An 18,505-nucleotide genomic window follows, 5' to 3' on the forward strand; every position below is an offset into this window, starting at 1 on the left:
CATTCACAATATGTTGGATGGTTTTTTGTTTCTGACTTCCTGGTTGGGAGAGCCAACAGTTTCCGTTCACAGTGCCTTATGGTGGATTTCTTTGGCATTACAGATGAAAAACCAATTGGTAGAAAAGACTCAACAAGATAGGTCAATTTCAGTGAAAGCCTCAGTTAGATATAGGGCCTGAAAATGTGCTCTACCAATTGGTTGACCAGAACGCTAAAGGGTTAATGACACACGCCTAAAAATAACCAGTTTGTTAAAAAGGAGACAGAAAATACGAGAGCAGAGTAACAGTTACAATGAATATGCTTTATTTTCCTTTTACAAAAACAGAAAAAAATCACCGTCTAGAAATACAGGTATACAAGAAATAACAATGATGAGAGTATTTGCAGTTGAACGCCTGGTTGTCAACAGCCAGCTGGGTGATAATAATAGTAATAATAATTATAATAATAATAAAAGAAAACAGAGTTGACTACTAGTGAATGTTAAAGCTTCCAACCAAATTGCATCCTGTGCAGCGCATCAGTTCCCACAGTAATGTGCTAAGCCTTCGCCTGAGGGGGAGAAACGAGCTTAGCATGAGAGTAACGTGGGGAAATGAGGCCGCAGAGGGCTCCGCTTCTCGTGTTAGTTTAATCATAATACTGTAATACTGACTTTGACCCACACGCTCTAGCTAGGATGATATTACAAACGCAGAGGTACACGGTGGATATGATGATACGAAGCACGGCGACAATACAAAAGAAAAGAAAGCAAAATGAAGTGTTGAGTATCTTCTTCTTGATGTACCTGTTACACCTCTGTGAGGAAGCTTTGCCCGCTTATGTTCTTATTTAGTGTCTAAGGCACTTTTAAAGAAACATACTGTTTAGTGTTGACGTTTGAGGAGGGAGGGGGGCACAGGAGTCTGCCATTAATGGGCACAGGTGGTGGATATGGGAGCCCTGGCGTGTGGTTTTCACACTGTGGAGGCTGCTGGAGATAAAGCAGAACTAAGAAAAAAAAAACCTCTTGAATTCAGACAACCTGTAATGAACGAAGAACAAGTGCTTGATCGGATCTGTCAGAGGTCTGAAGATTTGGGATTAAAGTCGCAAAATATAGTTTGTATCTGCTGATTTGTGTTTCACTGCTGTTCTGAGGGGTTTTTCCAGCACACTCTGTTAATCATTTTGCTGAAGAAAGAAAAATATTTTCTTTAAACTTTTGAGATCTGTTTTTATTTGGAATTACAAACCGGTGCAGACAAGAAGTATTTAAGGGGAACTCGACTGATGTCTTTAAAATAAATGGACCCAAACTGATGCACTAAAACCACCATTACTCCTCATGGTGCCTACATTACCCACAATGCAACTTAACCATTGCAATACAGAGAGGAGTGTAGACTACAGAGTCAGACTCTGTTCCAACTCCATCTACACTTTTAAACTTGTCTTGCGCTGAAAGCAGCCTGTAATGCCTGTTTCATTCACATATTTAATATAGGCGACATTAATACTCAGGGTTACATGTCAACCAAGCTTCCTGCTGCCATCCTTATGGGACTTTTGCCCACATTTGGCCTGTATTAGATTCTCAGATGAGCTCTCTCCTCCTCCTCCACGTATAAAGAAGCCAGCTGAGGTGTTCTGGGCGTGTCCTCCTGGAGGAGACCCCAGGGCTGACCCGTGACGCTCTAGAGAGATGAGGTTTTTGGGTTGGCCCAGGCAGACGAACATCTGTCTCAGGCACTTGAAACTTTTTGTCCGTGCTGGCTTAAAAATGTTAATATTTCTCCATCCAGCTGACAGTGAGTGTTTCAGTAACAGCAGTCGAGTGTTGTTAAATCACACCTTTGCTTCTTAAAGATCAGAGAAAAGCTAATGCTTGCTGAATGTTGACGTCTGCGATCTTGAATTTTTCAGTTTTATTTACAGTATATGTTTTACCAAATCATAGCATAAAGTCAATTTAAAGGTAATACAAAGCAAGGCTGAGCACAAACACTGTAAATGTGGTGATAAGGTGACTAGTTTTAATCTTCGCGTCTAATCGGAGCACGTGATTACAACCATTTAGTGTCGTACTGAGTGCAGCTTTAGTGCTTCCGGTTTGAGCTTCTTTCCTCTTTGTTGGCTTTAAGTTTGAATTCTCTGTGCATGTTCCAGCATTGGTGCATCATTCGCGGCTCGGGCCAATCCACAGGACAGGTCGTTAGCTTTAGATAACCAGTTAAAACCCAGCGAGACATTCTTTTATTACATGTTGAGATGAAGCCACAGAGAAAATATAATACCTCTTTTTTTGTTTGTTTTCACAGTAATATACTTTCACTTGAGAGTCTGTGTTTTTCTATTGCATGTCCCGAGATGTTAGTTGTTCCCATAAGTGCTGCAGTGTAAAAGCCGAAAAAGAAACATCGTCAGAAAGAGACTCATGCAACAAAAGCAGCCGGCGCTGCCGTCCGGAGGCCACAGTGACCTTGGTTTGTGTGGGCTTTTAGGTTTTAGTCATTCAGAACACTGGATGGAGGGAGCGTGTCAGGTGAGAGATGGCTTTTGCATGACGAGTGAGCAGAACACTTAAAACACCAGAGTCAGACACTTTTCCTTGTAGTCCTGCATTTCCAGTATGAGTTGCGGCCACATGACGGACGTGATGTGCGCACACCTCACAACCTTTGCCTACACGCAGAGTTTCGTTTGTATAAAAAGCACTTTGTACCTTAAAAAGCAGAGCAGATGATTTCTGATGGGACGGGTGGGACGGGGCAGGTGTAAGGGTTATGATGCTGAGATGATGCTGACGGACGAGCCAGGACTAGCAGCTTGTCAGAGGAGAACGGAGTAAGGCAGAAGTGTCCGTTTGTCCTGTGGCACTCCAGATCGGAGGCGTTCCTTGAGGAGGGTGGTGGATTTTCCCTGCAGATGTGACAGATGAAAAAAAAAGGGCTGTCAGGCATGCTCCGCCCAGCTTGAATAGAAACCTCTCATCGCTCTGATCTTCTGAGTGGATTGAGATGAGTCCATGTGGACTTTGGGGGTGGGGGAGACACAGTTGGGGAAAAGGGTGGGGTGAGGAAAGAGGCGGTCGCTGCTGTGGTTACTCGACGTTGGTGTTTGGCGTCTCGTTAAAGTCGCCGGAGCGGCTGTCTGCGTCGTCGTCTGACATGTCGACGGAGGCGCCGTCCAAGTTGAGGTTGCGCCGGCCTGAGCGGCCAGAGGAGAAGCTGCTGACTGGACCGCCACGCCTGGGCAGAACAAACGGAAGAAAGCTTTAAACCTCCAACATTTCAGAAAACATAGATTGTGGGATGACGAGATACCACTGTGGTGGAAGAAGAGCCGGGAGGTGATGTGATTGGCTTAAACGCAGGAAAACTGTTATTTTGAAAGACGTATGCGGTTCTCAGGAGCTCCAGCGGGCGCTAAGATCAACTATAAAAGTGAAACTGTGACCGCTGCTGACACAAATACATGCTAACATAACATAACATCACATTTACCGGTAACTGCATTTTCATTCATTATGATGGAGGATGGAGCAGACTGTAAACACACTGCAATGACAGCCACAGCTTCAAAACCTTAAGACTGACCAGTCTGGTAATAGTACCAGTGTAATCACTGGCGCTGTGTACCTGAACAAAGTGAAAGAGCTGCAGTAATATTAACTAAATGAGATCACATAGTTGTCTGACTACAGTTTAGTCAGACAGGAGCCTCCCTGGCTCCTCCAGTCTGTGTGATGAGGTATCCTCGGGCAAGACCCTGGACCCGAGTTTCCCCCGAAGCGTCCATCAGTGTGGATGGTTGGAAGAAGGTTGAATTAGACTTGTGGCAGAGAGTGCTAAAATAGAGTAGAAAGGTGATCTATAAGTACCAATCCATTTACTCAATCGCCTCCCGGCTCCATCACCATATTGGAGGAATGACATGCAGGAATGAGAGCTGTCAACATGATGAGGGTGTAGTGGGAGGATTGGTGAAGTGAGTTTAGCAGATTCTTAAAATGAATAATAAGTTAAATGATCAAAACTTTGGCAAACAGCCTGACCCAGTAATAATGATCACGATTATTACTGGGTCAGGCTGTTTCCACTCTGTGTTTTTTATCTCTGCACTGTTTCGGTATCTAGTTCAGGTTCTGGGTTATTTTTAAAACCGGTTAATCGCCGTCCTCTTTGTACCTGAGGCGGTTCTTCAGTGAGGTGACCTCTCGGGTGAGACCCTCGCTGGCCTCGGTGGCATCGTCCAGCTCCCTCTGCAGCTTCCTGCGAGCGGCATTTGCTCTGGTGGCCTCCTCCTCCGCCTCCTCCAATTGACGCTTCAGCTGCTTCATGCGAGAGTTCGCCTTCTCCATCTGACGCACAGATGGAGGGTGAGAAGTTGTAGAGAACCGGCAGTGTGAATGCAGACGGAGCAAAGCCTAATCATTTCCTGTGTGTCCGTACCTGCTCCTTGTACTGGTCGGCATGACGACGCTCGTCCTCCACCTGCATCATCACCTCCTTCAGTTTCTTCTCTGTACGTCGGACGATTTTGTTGGCTGCCGCTCTCTCCCTGGAGGTTTAATAGCAGAAAACGTAAACATGACCAAATTATCGTAGTCTACTCAAAAGGATCTAAAATCTGCTCTTTAACATCTGGATTACTTGGCTTCCTGCTCCAGCTGCTCTTCCAGCTGCAGGATTTTGGCTTCCAGAGCAGTGATGGACGCCTTAAACTTTGACTTGACAGCCCCCTCCAGCTCTGCCAGCTTGGCCTTCAGCTCCTGTGTTCATGGTAACAGAGCAAATATTCAGTTTGTTAGTTTAGAGTTGTGATCAGGAGGTCCTGTTCATGCACCTGAAGGATCATGTTCTCGCGTATCTCCTGATCCCACTGGTGCATCTGTAACGTGCATCTGCAGCAGAGTTACAGTAGAGCTGCGGGTCAGAGAAACTGAATCTGGGGATCACATTGTGCTACTGAACCCCCAAATACGAAATGCTTGTGTCCTGATCTGCTGCCTCTAGTATAGATCAGGGGTGTCAAACATAAGGCCCGGGGGCCAGAATCGGCCTGGCAGGATTTGACAGGATTTGTAGTAGATAATGGCAGATGGTGGAAGAATAGAGCTGTGGTTTAGACCTCGGAGGAGACCGGTGGCAGCTCCCGGGCTGGGCTCACATGTACTAAAGAGAGGTGAAATGCTTAAAAACAAAGAAACAAAAACATGAGATGAGGTGTGGGAATGAAAAAGAGAACAGCTTGTAGTACAGGAGGGTGTAAACAGAAGGGAAATGAGAAAGATAAACACTGTAATAAGCTTCAAGTCTACGAGACCTTGTTTTGTCGCTCCAGCTGCTGGCGGGCGTTCTCACTCTTCTGCGCAGTGTTGCGCTCTGCTGCCAATTCAGTATTCAGGGTGTCGACCTGAGAGAGAGAGAGAGCGCGGCAGGCAGGTGAGAGGGATTGTGGGAAAAGGAGAGAGCAGACAAACACGTTGATGGGTGTTTTAATTTTACTGTGTTTAGTGTTTAAAAGAAACATTTGCACGCCACAAGTTTGTCTTATCCTTTCTCATCAATCAAGAGGTTTTTGGTACATCACTCTCTGTGTCACTCGCTTCACCCACCAACCTCCAGGAAACACTTGACAGCCAGTTAGGAAATAAAAATTTTTCCCTAGCAACCAGTAGCTGAATCACATCCAGATAAAGTTTGTGACACTGCTGATTATTTAGTGTGCCTACCTGCAGGTTGGCCTTTCTGAAGCGGTCGTTGAGCAGCTCCATGTTGCCCTGCTCCTCCTCCAGCTCCTCCTCCAGCTGGGTGATGCGAGCCTCCAGCCTCCGCTTCTCCTCCAGCAGCGACGACCTGACGCAGAGTTTCTATTAAATTTCTACTGATTTACAGCGATTGTAAGACTATAAAACAAATCATTTGATCCCTGAGGGGCACATAAAACCTGGCTAATTATTAATATGAAGTTTGGAAAAACTACATGTTCATACTGACTTTCCAGAAGCACTGCTGGAGATCTCGTCAGCCAGCTCATCCCTCTCCTGTTCAGCATGTCGACGGGCCCTCTCTGAAGCTGCGTGGTCCTGCGCAGACACACACACGAGATCATTTAGCATTTCAGACGTTACACACAAATAACTCTGATTATCACCACAAAAGGCAAAAGTCAGAACTTCACCTCCTGAAGCTGCAAGATTTCAGCTTCCAGACTCTTGAGTTTCTTCTCGTTCTCCTTGGACTGCGCGAAGATCTCATCCCGGGAGGCTCGGGCCTCCTCCAGCTCCCTCTGGTAGTCTTTCATCTGAGCCTGCAGGAGCAGCAACGTGATACGGACAAGCTTAGAGACTGAGATAATTGAAAATCAGGACAGACACTAAGCAAACATTTGCGTACCTGTAGTTTCCGGAGCTGTTTGATGGCCTCGTCCCTGCCTTTGTTGGCAGCTTCGATCTGACCCTCCAGCTCGTTCAGGTCCATCTCCAGCTTCTTCTTGGCTGCCACAGCCACAGATCTCTGCTTCCGCTCGTCCTCCAGCTCCGCCTCCATCTCACGTACCTGCAAGAAAAAAACAACTTAATGCAAACACTGTCATTCTGATGATGTAAATGAAGATAAACTGCACATTAAAAATGTGGCGTCAGTCCTTCAAGATCATCGGCCACTTTGTACCTGTTTGACCAGCGCTCTTTTCTTCTCCTCGCCCTGCTCGTCTCTGGCCTGCAGGTCTCGGTCAAACTGAGCCTTCATGGCTTGCATGTTGACTTCCAGGCGGAGTTTGGCATCTTCTGTGGCCTGCAGCTCATCCTCCAGCTCCTCCAGCTGTGTTCTCATCTCCTCCACCTGCTGCTCCAACGTACGCTTGGACTTCTCCAGCTCATGGACCTGTGAGCAGCCAGAGGAGTGGCAAAAATGTGACACAGCTGCACAATAAACTTATGAAATCCTGAGATTTCAGGTCCTCAGGTATTTCTGTGAACATATCTTAATCAGCAGTGTCACTGGAGAGGTCAAAAGGTCACTCACATTCTTCCCCACATCATCCTTGGAGCTCATCAAGTCCTCCATTTCAGCACGAAGTTGTTTGTTAAACCGCTCCAGTTCTTCTTTGGCCTCCAAGGCCTCCTCCAGAGCTCTGGCCATCGACAGAGCCTTGGTCTCCTTCTCTCTGGCCTCTGCCTCAGCGCGATCGCGCTCCTCAGCGTAACGAGCAGAGATGGTCTTCTCCTCAGCCAACATCTAACATAGATAACAGAGCCTTCATTACACTGAACAAACCGTAAGAGACCTTCAATATCTCATCTCTGTTTGATCTCCGGTACCTGGTCAAACTTCTTTTGCTTCTTTTCCAGATTGGACACGATCTGTCTCTGGAGGTCCAGTTCCACCATCTGGTCATCCAGCTCCTGCTGCAGTCGGTTTTTAGTTTTCTCCATCTTGTCCAAAGACATTGTCTTCTCCTCCAGACGCTGGTTGGTGAGCTCCATGTCCTTCTGGAGTTTCCTCTTCACCTCCTCCAGACCCTCCATTGCTCCCACATCCTCCTCCAACTTCTTCTTTGTCTCAAACAGCTACAAAGACATTTTAAAAATATTTGTGACGTGACCTTTGCTGGCCCATCAGTGTGTGCTGGAGAGATAATCAGCTGAGGTTTACCTGCAGATGCTGAAGATGCTAATAATAGTTTTATTAATTATTAATCCAAACCACATGTTTTGAAGTGACTCAGATTTTCTCTTCATTTATCTGTGAAGCCTCACTGAGTTACAGTTGTCTGCACGCTGTGCTGCACCTGCTGCTACAGGTGCTCACAGCAGGTAAACAGCTGGAAACGGTTGCCGGGCCCTTCTCCTGGCACTCGGCTTCAGCGGTACCTCGAAGGTGTTTCTGCCTGACTGGTTTGTGTGCGTCAGATGTGCCCTACTGTGAATATGTACCTGAGCCTGCACGGTCTGCAGCTGTTTCTCAAGGCTGCGTCGTGCCTCCTCATCCTCTTCCTGCTGCTCCAGCAAGTTGTTCTTATCCGCCTCCAGCTGGCGGATTTGGCCGCTCAGGTTCAGCTTCTGACGCGTCTCCTCCTGCCGCAACTCCTACGCGCAAAAACCACGATCAGAAACGATGGTCAAAAGACAAACGAAAAGCAGTTACACCAGTTTTAGTCTTAATACGCTGATACTTTAGCAGAGGCTGTCCTTGTTGGATGTGTGTGAGAAATACAGAGGCGAAAGCTGATTGGCTTCACTAGAAAGCTTAATGTTGATTAACCTGAGGTCTGTCTAAAAAGCACAAACACATCACCAGCACCCAAAAGTATTAAACTATTATTATACTTTAAAGTTTTTTTTAAAATTAGTTTTTATTTATTTCTCAAGTCAGTTCAGGTTTATTTAGCTTCAGTATCTGTTTTACTTTTCAAAACTGTAATATGGACGTATTTGTCATTTTTTGATAACAGGTATATAAACAATTTACTTGTCTTAAATGTTTTTGTGGTTTTATTTCTGCTTATTTTTTATTAACCATAATAATCTTGCTCCACAGAGGATTTATCAGGTAAAATGATGATTTCTGAACACGTCTCCTGCAGCTCTGAAATCATCAGGCAGAAACGTTGATGCTGATGGTCTTTCGTACCTCAGAGTCTTGCAGTTTGCTGTTCAGGTTTTCAACTTCTTTAGCCAGCTTAACGCCCTTCTTCTCTGCCTCCTCCAGCAAAGTAGACACGTTGTCCAGCTCCGTCTGACAAACAAATGGAAACACATTAAACAAAACTTTCCCTTAAAAACGAAAAAGGAAAATCAGTCCCAACAATGAGTTGGCATTTACCTGGAGCTTGTGGGAGCGCTCGGCCAGCTCTCCCTTGGCTCTCTCCACCTCGGTGGCCCTGGCCAATGACTCCTGCAGCTGAGCCTCCAGCTTCTTCCTCTTGTGCTCCGACTCAGTCTTTGCCTGCTGCAGAGCCTTCACTTCACAGACCAGCTCTTTGTTGTCATTCTCCAGGCACTGCTTGTTCTTCTCCAGGTTGGCCTTGAACTGCACAGATCAAATAAAAATTAAAAAAAGCTTTTAGTGACATGTATGAAGGTAAACTGAAGACCTTAAAGGTTAGAAAGGTTTGAGCAGCTCACCCTCTTGGCCTGCTCCAACTGTTCGGACAGTTCCTCGAGCGTTGTGGCGTGCCTCTGCCTCATGTCCTGGATCTGAGCCTCGTGGTTTTTGGTCTCCTCGTCAATGGCCTTCTTCAGCTCTGCCACCTCCAGCTCTCGCTTGCTCCTGGAGATCATCCACGTGGGAAACAGTTAAAAACACAGGACTGCATATAAAGATGGACGCAGACTGAAGTCTATAGAACAGAGAGTGCTACCTGACGTATAACAACTGTGAGGTTCACTTTCTCATCACTGATAAATGAGCATTAATGAGCACCTGAGTTCCTGCTGGGCGGCCGTGGTATCTAGTGTGTCCTCCAGCTCAGTCTTCAGAGCTTCCAGCTCCTCACTCAGGTCTCTCTTGAGTTTCTCAGCTTTACTTCGACACATCTTCTCAGACTCCAGATCCTCCTGAAGCTCCGCTATTTGCGCCTGCAGCTCCCGAATCTGCTTCAAAGCGTTGTTCTTTTGCACCGACTCCTCATCACACCTAGTTGGAGACCCACAAACACATGTCAGTTTTTCCAAGCAGGTCTTAATCAGAGAATTAAATAAAATTCAAACACTTTCTCAAACCTTCAACTGATGATCTGCATTTCTACATTTCCTTTTTTCTCTCTATATCACATTTGTATCTTCAATTCAGACGTTATTCAGAAGACATTAAACAGACTTCCTCACTCGAACATCCTTCACTGCTCTTTACACTTCACACAATTTAGATCCTTAGCATTTAATGTTTTCATGCTCGTAAGTGTGCAAGGCCCCTTTTTGGGTTTGAGTTCAGTAAATTTCATCATCACAGGATGAGCTTGAGGGTCCAGGTGGATGTTATTTTTCCTGTTGGTGCAGACACAACACTACAATGAACCGACATGTATGCAGACGTCAAACAACGACAGTGACGCAGGAGCTCATCGCAGCAAAATTCACTGGTTAATGTAATGTGTGAAGTACTGAGTGAAAGCAATCATTTTTCTTGTCAGTGGTTTGCTGTTTCGCACCAACTGATGAGCTGGAAAGTCCACTGAGAACAACAAATATGACCAAATATGACTGTGTGCAGAGTTTGATTAAGGAAAAAAAAAATGAAGTGAATTCAATGAAAGGTAAGTCCCTGCTGTCCTTTCAAGGATGAGATAGCCACCTGTGCACACATGGTGGCAGTGTGGCGAACTGTTTACAGCTGAAGCTGTGTGTGAGTGTATGTGTTCCTCATCAGAAGAGGAAAATGTGATGGGACTGCTGATTTGTTTGCAGCTGGATGTGCGTCCAAGTAAACCTCGTGCTGGCTGCAGCGTTCCTGCGACATTCCTCACTAATGTAGAAATCTGCTGATTAAACACACCGAACGTCAAAATGGTTCAGTTTTATAATTAACACAGTGAGACCGCTTTGATTAAAAGCACTAATGACTCCCATATAATTGCAATGCTCCGTTTTCCAATCTGTCAAAGATGACAGGATTGTTCTCAGAATAGCTGCTGAACTCAAAATGAAGCACATCAGCTTTAATGAAAGCCTAATTACGTGCGGCTGTGACTAAACCGATGATTTCTGTGTGTGAAATTGGTCGGGCAGATGTTTACCATCAAACCCCGTGTCTGCTGAACGGAGGGGAGCACTGAGAAGTCCCATTAAAGTGATCAGAGCTGACCTTCAGAGGAAAACACCTCCACAGCTGTTTACCTCATTAGCAGTTTTATGAAGGATAAATATGGAAAACAAATCAAACATAAAAGCAAATGTGGACATTTAACCGCTGTGGAAAATAAATACATAAAGAAAATATTTAGCTGGAGGTTAGATGCAAACAGTACCAGGTGGAGGAGATGCAACATCTAAAGTATGAGAAGCTAATATTCACTCCATACGACTCGTGATCCATCTTAAGAGAAGAAGTAATATTAACAGAATATATCCATCTGCCTGTGTGATATACGTCTTGTGTGGTATCATGTGCTTTAAGAGCTGTTAAAACATGATGACAGCCCGTTTTCGCTCTTGACTCCTTGTGCACGTAGCGCATCAATCAACATCAGTGTGCCTGTAATCAGACGCGGCTGCCCCGAGACGAAAGGTCCGAGCCGCCGTCGCTTGAGGAAACGCCACAGAGTGCCTGAGTGCTGAAGCACGTTCGCCGCTTTAATTTCGCAGTTGCACGTGTTTCTGTTATTGAATGGCTATTTCAGACTAACGATGGAGTGCTGTTGTCATGGAAACGGGAAGCAGTGCAGTATAGTTGCGTGTGAGGATTTATGTTCCTGAAATGAGCAACACTAGCAGTTACACATTACCACACAAGCGTAGGTTTGCAGAGAGCAGCTATAAAAATACTTCAGCAAAAAAGTTGCTTTTTTTTTTTGTTTTTTTAATGTGGCGAAAAAACTAAATCGCGAGCTTTGTTCACAATCTGACTCACTGCTGCTGAGCTGCACCTCTCAGTAAATCTTCATATTGGCTTTTTAAAAATATTTTTTAAGAGGCGGTTTTGTGCTGGGACAGTGTTTACGTTTCGTGGAGGTTGTGTGACACACTCATTTTAATGTTTTTTACCACTGACCTGGCCAGAGCAGCCTGCAGCTCCTCCTCCTTTTTGGCCAGCTGGATCTTCAGCTCCTCTATCTGTGCCTGAAGCTCCGCAATCTGGTCCTGCAGGTCGGTCGTCTCGGCGTCCAGCTTGCGTTTGGCTTTCTCCAGCTCCTGACGTGTTTTCTCTTCTTTCTTTAAACGCTCTAAAGGGAAGCACAACCACAAACCACAAACACACAAACCACAAACCACAAACACAAATACAAAGGTGGTCACTGATCATAACAAACTTTTCTGTTTGGAGTTAAACTTTTTTTTTCCATCACTGAGTAAGCTCACAAGTTGTGCAGCAGCCATACAAGAAAAAGGCCATTTAGAAGGTGTGAAAACACAAACATGTAATCATATTAGCTGCTAATTAACTCGCTGTACAGCTGTAAACACTAAATCATTAACAGTCATACTGCATGTCCCAAATGACCTCTGTGCTGTTCTATTTTTATGAAGTTTTGAACTTGCTGGCTTATTTAAACTCCAACACCACCCCCGTCTACCCTTTACACACAGCCCCTGTTTTGTGCCTGTCCTTTTTTTGGACCTCACATAGAGCTGGTAACAGCCTACTGGTAGCGTCTTACCCTCCAGGTCAACCATCATCATCTCCTGCTTGTTCTTGACCTTGCTGAGATTCTTTGCTTTTTCCTCCTCCTCAGTCAGCTGGGAGGTCATCTCGGCGATCCTGTCCTCCAGCAGCTTCTTCTCCTGTTGGGTTGAAAAAACCAAAAAAATCAAGACTCAAGACCTGCAACTGCTGTATAAACGCGAAAAGGTCTCAGTACTTTATTGCCAGGGGGTCAGTCCATGGATACTACTGAAATACTGAGAGCCTCCAAACAAATCCCCACAATTAAGTCAATCAAATAATACAGCAGTTGCCTCAAGGTCTCTACAATAATACAGAGGAAAAACAACAATCAGGCGACCCCCTGTGAGCAAGAATTTGGCGACAGTGGGAAGGAAAAACTCATTAGTTTTACCTTAATACCGTTTTGCAGGCTGCTTTCCCATCATTATTTTTAATCTTTTACTCTGCCTCAGGTTCTGCCCTCTTAGCTAACCCGATGTTTCAAACAAACTTTCTTCTGATTGTCTGCTCCTCTCAAAAAAACAGAGAAAGGATTAAGAGGCAGGCGAGTGATGCCTGCAGCTGTGTGGCTGAGATAATGATGAGATGGTAGCGGTTCTCTCTCAGTGACATAATTCAAACCCAAAAGTAGAAACAAATATCTGAAACTGAGTGTTTTTATCTTTCAGCTCATTCTTTGAACCTTTGGCCGTGTTTAACATGAGCATCCACCACTGCGATCATATATAAAGGTTCCCTGTGGTGGTATTTAGAGGCCTGACACTGAAAACTAAACCTTTGAGTTACAGACTTCTCTCTCTGCACACATTTACAAGTTTGGTTACAGACCAAATTGATTGAAACGTAAGTAAACAGCTCTCCACACACATTTATAAACTGCAGAATAACATTCCAGTTACCTGAATCTAGTATAATAAACTGTAATCACTGACTGAAAAATTGCAGGATCTTCTACTTTATCTGAGTTGCATCATTACACTTTACAGAGAACAGACAGATCAATGAGGAGGAACAGTCATGAGCTTCAAAGTCTTATTAACTGGTGGGACTATAACCAACGCCATCTATTAACTGTGCCATACAGCTAACCATTTCCTCTATTTAGCTTTGTGATGAGATTAGAAAGCAGATGGTAGACAGCAGCACCCTTCATTGCACAGGCAGCTATTGAAGCTAGCAGGCGACGCGTCACCGTCATGCAGAGGAAGAGCTGCAGCCGACGCTTATCAGTTTTAAGGCCTTCCTCAGTTTGAGTTTGTACTTGTTTCTGTCCAGCATCAGGCCCCTGTTCACTTATTAAGAAGTCTGTAATAACAGACTTCAGTTTCTAAATGTTTCGCTCAGATGTTTAAAGAACAGCATACAGTGTCATTTACTGCTGTCTCTGATGTTCACTGAGTTAACATGAAGTTTTATACAACATGTCTTGTTCACTCGTTCACACTAGCAGCATTCTATCTATCTTTCTATCTAACACTCACACTCTGATGAACGCTTCAGGAGCAACTCAGGGTTCAACATCTTGCCCAAGCATGCTTTAGCATGCAGGCTAGAACATCCAGCGCCGATAAGCCTTTAATGATTCCACCTTAAAGAGCTTCCTCTACTTTCTGGGTTTTGTTTGAACCTTCATTTTCAGCTAAAATTGCCTCACCTTGAGAAACTTGGAGTTTTGGTCCTCCAGCAGCAAAATGTCCTCCTCCATTTTCTTGATCTTCGACTCAGCGGTCACTTTGTCCAGCTGCAGTTTTTGTCTTGCAGCTTCCTCCTCATCCAGCTGCTCCTCCAGGTCCTGTAGGAAGAACACGGCACACAAACATTTGTAACATGAAGATGGCAAAATCTGCAGTTTCCATACAGATGAAAGTTTAACACACTCATTTCTTTAAAGCCCAAAATCACAACCACGTCTGTACAGATTAAATATTTATGACCAAGTGATCTCGAAGCAAAATAGGAAAAAAACATCCTCATTTTTAATGCTTCAAGTCACTTTAGAGTTAATCTGATTCATCAGCTTCTCTGGGTTTCATCCAATATACAAACTGAACAACACAAACAAAAGAGATATCTCATTTAAAATAATCAAAGGTTAAAAAATAAAGCAAGGAAAAGTGTCTTTAGGATCATTTAATATTCAAATGAAAAAAATCATCTTTCACAAACAGATGATGGGTATGCCGACCTCAGTATTTGAAACTTAATGAGCATCCGTCATTGTTACAGTGTAAACACTTAGCTGGATGTTGAAGCATCAAATAGAAAAATAAGAGAAGGTTGTGTTTCAAACTATATAAAGAGGAGATGACGTAAACCTGGATGTGCGACTGCATCTTCTTCTTCTCATTCTGCAGACTCTGGTTCCTCTCCTCCTCCTCCTCCACCCTGGACTCCAGGTCGTGAAGGATCTCCTCCAGCTCTTGCTTCCTGGAGAGGAGACGAACTCTCATCTCTTCAGCCTCGGCGAACAGCTCCGTCTCCGCGTGGAGCTGCTCTGCTAAAATATTCTTCTCCTCGAGGAGCTGGAGAGAAGAAACAATTCAGAAAATGTGTACCACCTTCACGGCTACAAGTCCTTCCAAAAACTATGAACGTGCAATTTCCCTGAAGCCGTCATCAATAGATTTTAATAAATTATAATTCAGGAGAAAGATTTACTTATAAGTTGAGATATTTTTACCTGCTGGTGTTTCCTCTCCATCTCCACCAGCTCATTTTCCACCTTAAGTTGCCTCTCCTTCACTTTTACCAGCTCCTCGTCTTTGGCTTGCAGCTCCTCCTCCTGCCTGGTGACCTGCAGCAGCGGCTTCACCTGAGTGAGAGAGGAACAAAATTAGACATTTTAAATACTAAACAGAATGAATACAATTTTTTTTTCACGGTCATACTGGCCGGTTAATGGTAGAAAGCCAGTAGTTTTACTACAGCAAGTAGCATTTTTCTTATTATCAGCACTTTCCTGCCATATGTAATTATTCCCTCTAATGTAATTAATGGATTAACATGATTAGGACCAAGCCGAGTTATATCAAACAGACTGACAGACTGTTTGGATTAAGAAATTCTGCCAGAGAAATCTGAACACTGATTTCTGAAAAAGTAGGGCCTTAGGGCTTTAGCAGAGTTGGAGGGCTGATACGAGCGATATAAGAGCCATCTTTTGCTGTCAGAGGTTGGTGTCGTGGTTCTCACCTTGGTGAAGAGTCTCCACCACTGCCAGTGTCGCAGCTTCAAATAAGCAGCACAGTTCCTCTGCAGGACCTTCAGGGCACTCAGCTGCTGCTGCTTCTTAGCGAAGGCTCTAAGAGAACAAAATGAGAGATCAATATCTGAGCTTTTTTGTTTTTGTTGCACTATAGCCGAGCGACATCAATTGACCACTTTTTTAAAATAATAATTTGTATGTTAGGGTGCACTGACATATCACCACCTTTCCGGTTAAAAAAACAAGACCATAAGTGCACGTATGTGGTTAAGAGTGCAACTTTGTGCTGAGCAGTGCATGATGCGTTTTTGGAGCCTCCTGCAGCCTAAAGCAGAATTTTATGTTTCAGCAATGGTGGCATGTTTGCTCTCCACTGGCACTTCGGGGATGTCCCATCTGTGGAGAGGGAGTGTACAAAGTATGTGTTACAACCAGCCTGTGGGCCACTCTTGTTTGTGCTGTTGTTGGGCCGTCAGCCAGCCGCGGAGAAGAGCGAAATGTTAAGAACAGTGAACAGTGTCCACTGCAGCCACTGTTGTGCCTCTCATGTTGTATCTTCCGATCTCTGAAGTTTTTGATTTTTTCACAGTTCTTCCATTCCCGGTGAGCTTCCATTCTCCCTTCCTTATTTCGGAGCATTTTTCAAACAATCACCATTTGGCAGATGCAGAGGTCGTCCGCATCCAGAGTGAGTGAATCAAACAGGAAAGGTAAAATCGACGCAGAGCTCAAACTCGCTCTAACGCTCCCTAAAGCGGAAAAGCTTTCCAGATCTATTACCAACAGTTACCTAATGGTCTCATTTTCCAGCTGCGCATTTCATCATTGTATTTTAGACATGAATGATAACAGAATAATAATAGTGATGCTTCTTCTTTTGCGCAGCAATAAAAACGATGACCTGCACATCACTTCTATTTGATTTTCTTAATATGTTGAATACCCCGGGCTTAATAAAACATGGCAGAATATTTTGAAGCATTAAGATAAACATGCAAACAAACACCACAGATACATTTACACTTGCTGAACCAGTTGCCTCAGACCACCACGGGGGCTGGTTTGAGCAGCTGGATCTCCATCCCAAAGTGCACTCTGGGTTTCAAACCTTTACATTTGTTCTCACCATAGAAACTCAAAAATATAGGCTCTCCAGGGAGTCGTAAAAACTAATACACTGGGGTACAAGAATCCGCTAGAGGCTCTGATTGATTAAGCATGTGACAGGTGACTTACTAGCAATACTACAAGAAGGTCAGCCAGAGAGTACAGGAAAGGAAGGGGGCGCAAACGACCGAGTATTGTAGACTGTAGGATGTAAACTATTATATGGGAATAACCCATATGTAGCAGCACATACAGCGATATAAAGACTCACTTGCGGGCTAAGTATCCACGGCACACGGACTGGAAGTAGATGATTATGTCAGTGATCTTTAGGTCTCGCTCCTCCTCCAGATGAGCCAGAACACCAGTTCTGAAGAAGATCTTACTTTGACCAATCCGGAACAGGTTGGGGTCCAGCTCCAGGGCTTGGATCTATAAAAGGAACACAGTAAGTTGTAGATGAATAAACTGCACGGGCTTAAACAACCTCTACCACAGAGATTAATAGATTTATTCAAGTTACAAACTTTTAGCGTAGGTCAGGCCTGACTAACTCTTAGTGTCAATCCAGATCTAGATGAAGGAATTTTTTTGGAAGGATTCTTTACCATTGCAAGATGAGGTCAGGCTGGACATTTCAGGCGACATCTACACAAATGCATATAAAAATAAACAAAATACTGTGCTACCCCTCAGCATTTTGGTAGACGCACATATGGTATCAGGTTGGAGATCCTAGATGACGTCCTTCTTGAGTTATTGCATTCACAAACTGTCCATGTCACCCAATACCCCATCAGCCTTCTATGGCTGAGGGGTAAAATGGGGTAAAATGAAAACTGGTAGTTTGATGGCTTCCAAGAAAATGTCACAAATTTTCAGATCCAGAAATCGTTCTGGACCCAGGAACTCTATTCATATGTGGTGTGGAGGGAATTTCCACTCTTGGTTTGAGGTATGTGGCCTGATTTCTTTTGTTTAAGACTGAAAGCTGTTGTATTAATGAGAACTCTTGTCTAGTCAAGTTTAGAAAACATTTAAAAAGACAGTCAAAGGAGCTTTGACTGGATGACCTGGATGACTGAGAACCTTCACAGACATTTAAAAAGACAAATTAACATTTTGACAGCCCCTCCAGGTTGACTGTCCAGTCAGTGCTCGTCCTGGGCATATTCAAACCTGTAAATGTTTTTGCTTCTGTTTATGGGTTAAATGTAAAGTTTCCTTCAATCAGTGTGGATTGAGCCTTGAAGTCTGTTTCACTTTGTTTTTGGATGTGTCAGAAGTGTTCTCCTATCAGCAGTGGTGTATATATCCAACAACCATCACAGGATCAGGAAAGATAGCATTACCATTCTCTCACACGCTTGTTTCCCATCCATGAAACCCTTGGGGATAGCGTTGGGTGTAAGGATTTCATATCTGTGTGCAAAGAGAACAAAGTGTGAATAAGTGAGTTTTCTTCTTGAAAAGAAAAAATAAAGAGTTAAAAATTTATTTACTTGGATGCTCAATCATCCAGGTAAGTAAATCACAAAAGGTTGATACTGTTCATCTGGACGTAGCACTTTCCGTGCTGTGATTGCAGCCGTTCCCCACCTCTCTGTGAATGGTTCTCAGGGCCATTGGTTGTTGACCAATGGTTGTTGATCAATGTTCATGACAATTTGCATAATAATGATCAAGGAACTGACCTCACAGCCCATTGTTCATTCAGTGGACTAGTTTCAGTCATTGTGCAGACTGGGGAAACCTGCAGTTAGCTGAGGCTGAAAAAGTCACTTGGATGAGTGATGAAACGTTTCTCCAAATGAAAACGCTACGTCCAGATGAACAGAATCAACCTTTTGGGAGTTAAAAAAAAGTGGTGATGT

General features: G+C 44.2%; 1 protein-coding gene across 5 annotated transcripts in view; it reads right to left on the reverse strand.

The window, feature by feature from the left end:
- Window positions 1-285: 285 nt before the first annotated feature.
- LOC146572859 (myosin-10-like) overlaps window positions 286-18,505 on the reverse strand; it is a 67,951-nt gene continuing 49,731 nt past the window's right edge. For all 5 annotated transcript variants that reach the window (XM_085277302.1, XM_085277300.1, XM_085277298.1 and 2 more), the window contains 25 exons: window positions 17,984-18,053; window positions 16,903-17,063; window positions 15,512-15,620; window positions 15,000-15,131; window positions 14,635-14,841; window positions 13,974-14,111; window positions 12,312-12,435; window positions 11,705-11,876; window positions 9,419-9,631; window positions 9,121-9,265; window positions 8,819-9,025; window positions 8,627-8,731; window positions 7,930-8,082; window positions 7,315-7,563; window positions 7,019-7,231; window positions 6,665-6,877; window positions 6,389-6,550; window positions 6,174-6,302; window positions 5,990-6,078; window positions 5,725-5,848; window positions 5,316-5,405; window positions 4,643-4,761; window positions 4,442-4,550; window positions 4,178-4,350; window positions 286-3,238 (listed from right to left, as the gene is read on the reverse strand). In XM_085277302.1, coding sequence (XP_085133428.1) covers window positions 3,091-3,238; window positions 4,178-4,350; window positions 4,442-4,550; window positions 4,643-4,761; window positions 5,316-5,405; window positions 5,725-5,848; window positions 5,990-6,078; window positions 6,174-6,302; window positions 6,389-6,550; window positions 6,665-6,877; window positions 7,019-7,231; window positions 7,315-7,563; window positions 7,930-8,082; window positions 8,627-8,731; window positions 8,819-9,025; window positions 9,121-9,265; window positions 9,419-9,631; window positions 11,705-11,876; window positions 12,312-12,435; window positions 13,974-14,111; window positions 14,635-14,841; window positions 15,000-15,131; window positions 15,512-15,620; window positions 16,903-17,063; window positions 17,984-18,053 — 3,754 coding nt within the window. In that variant the 3' untranslated portion in view covers window positions 286-3,090. The remainder of the gene's footprint in view (window positions 3,239-4,177; window positions 4,351-4,441; window positions 4,551-4,642; window positions 4,762-5,315; window positions 5,406-5,724; window positions 5,849-5,989; window positions 6,079-6,173; window positions 6,303-6,388; window positions 6,551-6,664; window positions 6,878-7,018; window positions 7,232-7,314; window positions 7,564-7,929; window positions 8,083-8,626; window positions 8,732-8,818; window positions 9,026-9,120; window positions 9,266-9,418; window positions 9,632-11,704; window positions 11,877-12,311; window positions 12,436-13,973; window positions 14,112-14,634; window positions 14,842-14,999; window positions 15,132-15,511; window positions 15,621-16,902; window positions 17,064-17,983; window positions 18,054-18,505) is intronic.

This window comes from Mchenga conophoros, linkage group LG6 (assembly GCF_057382185.1).
Source record: "Mchenga conophoros isolate Kocher_MC1m ecotype Shallow Benthic linkage group LG6, M_conophoros_male_GT1.1, whole genome shotgun sequence".
NCBI classification, from domain to species: domain Eukaryota; kingdom Metazoa; phylum Chordata; class Actinopteri; order Cichliformes; family Cichlidae; genus Mchenga; species Mchenga conophoros.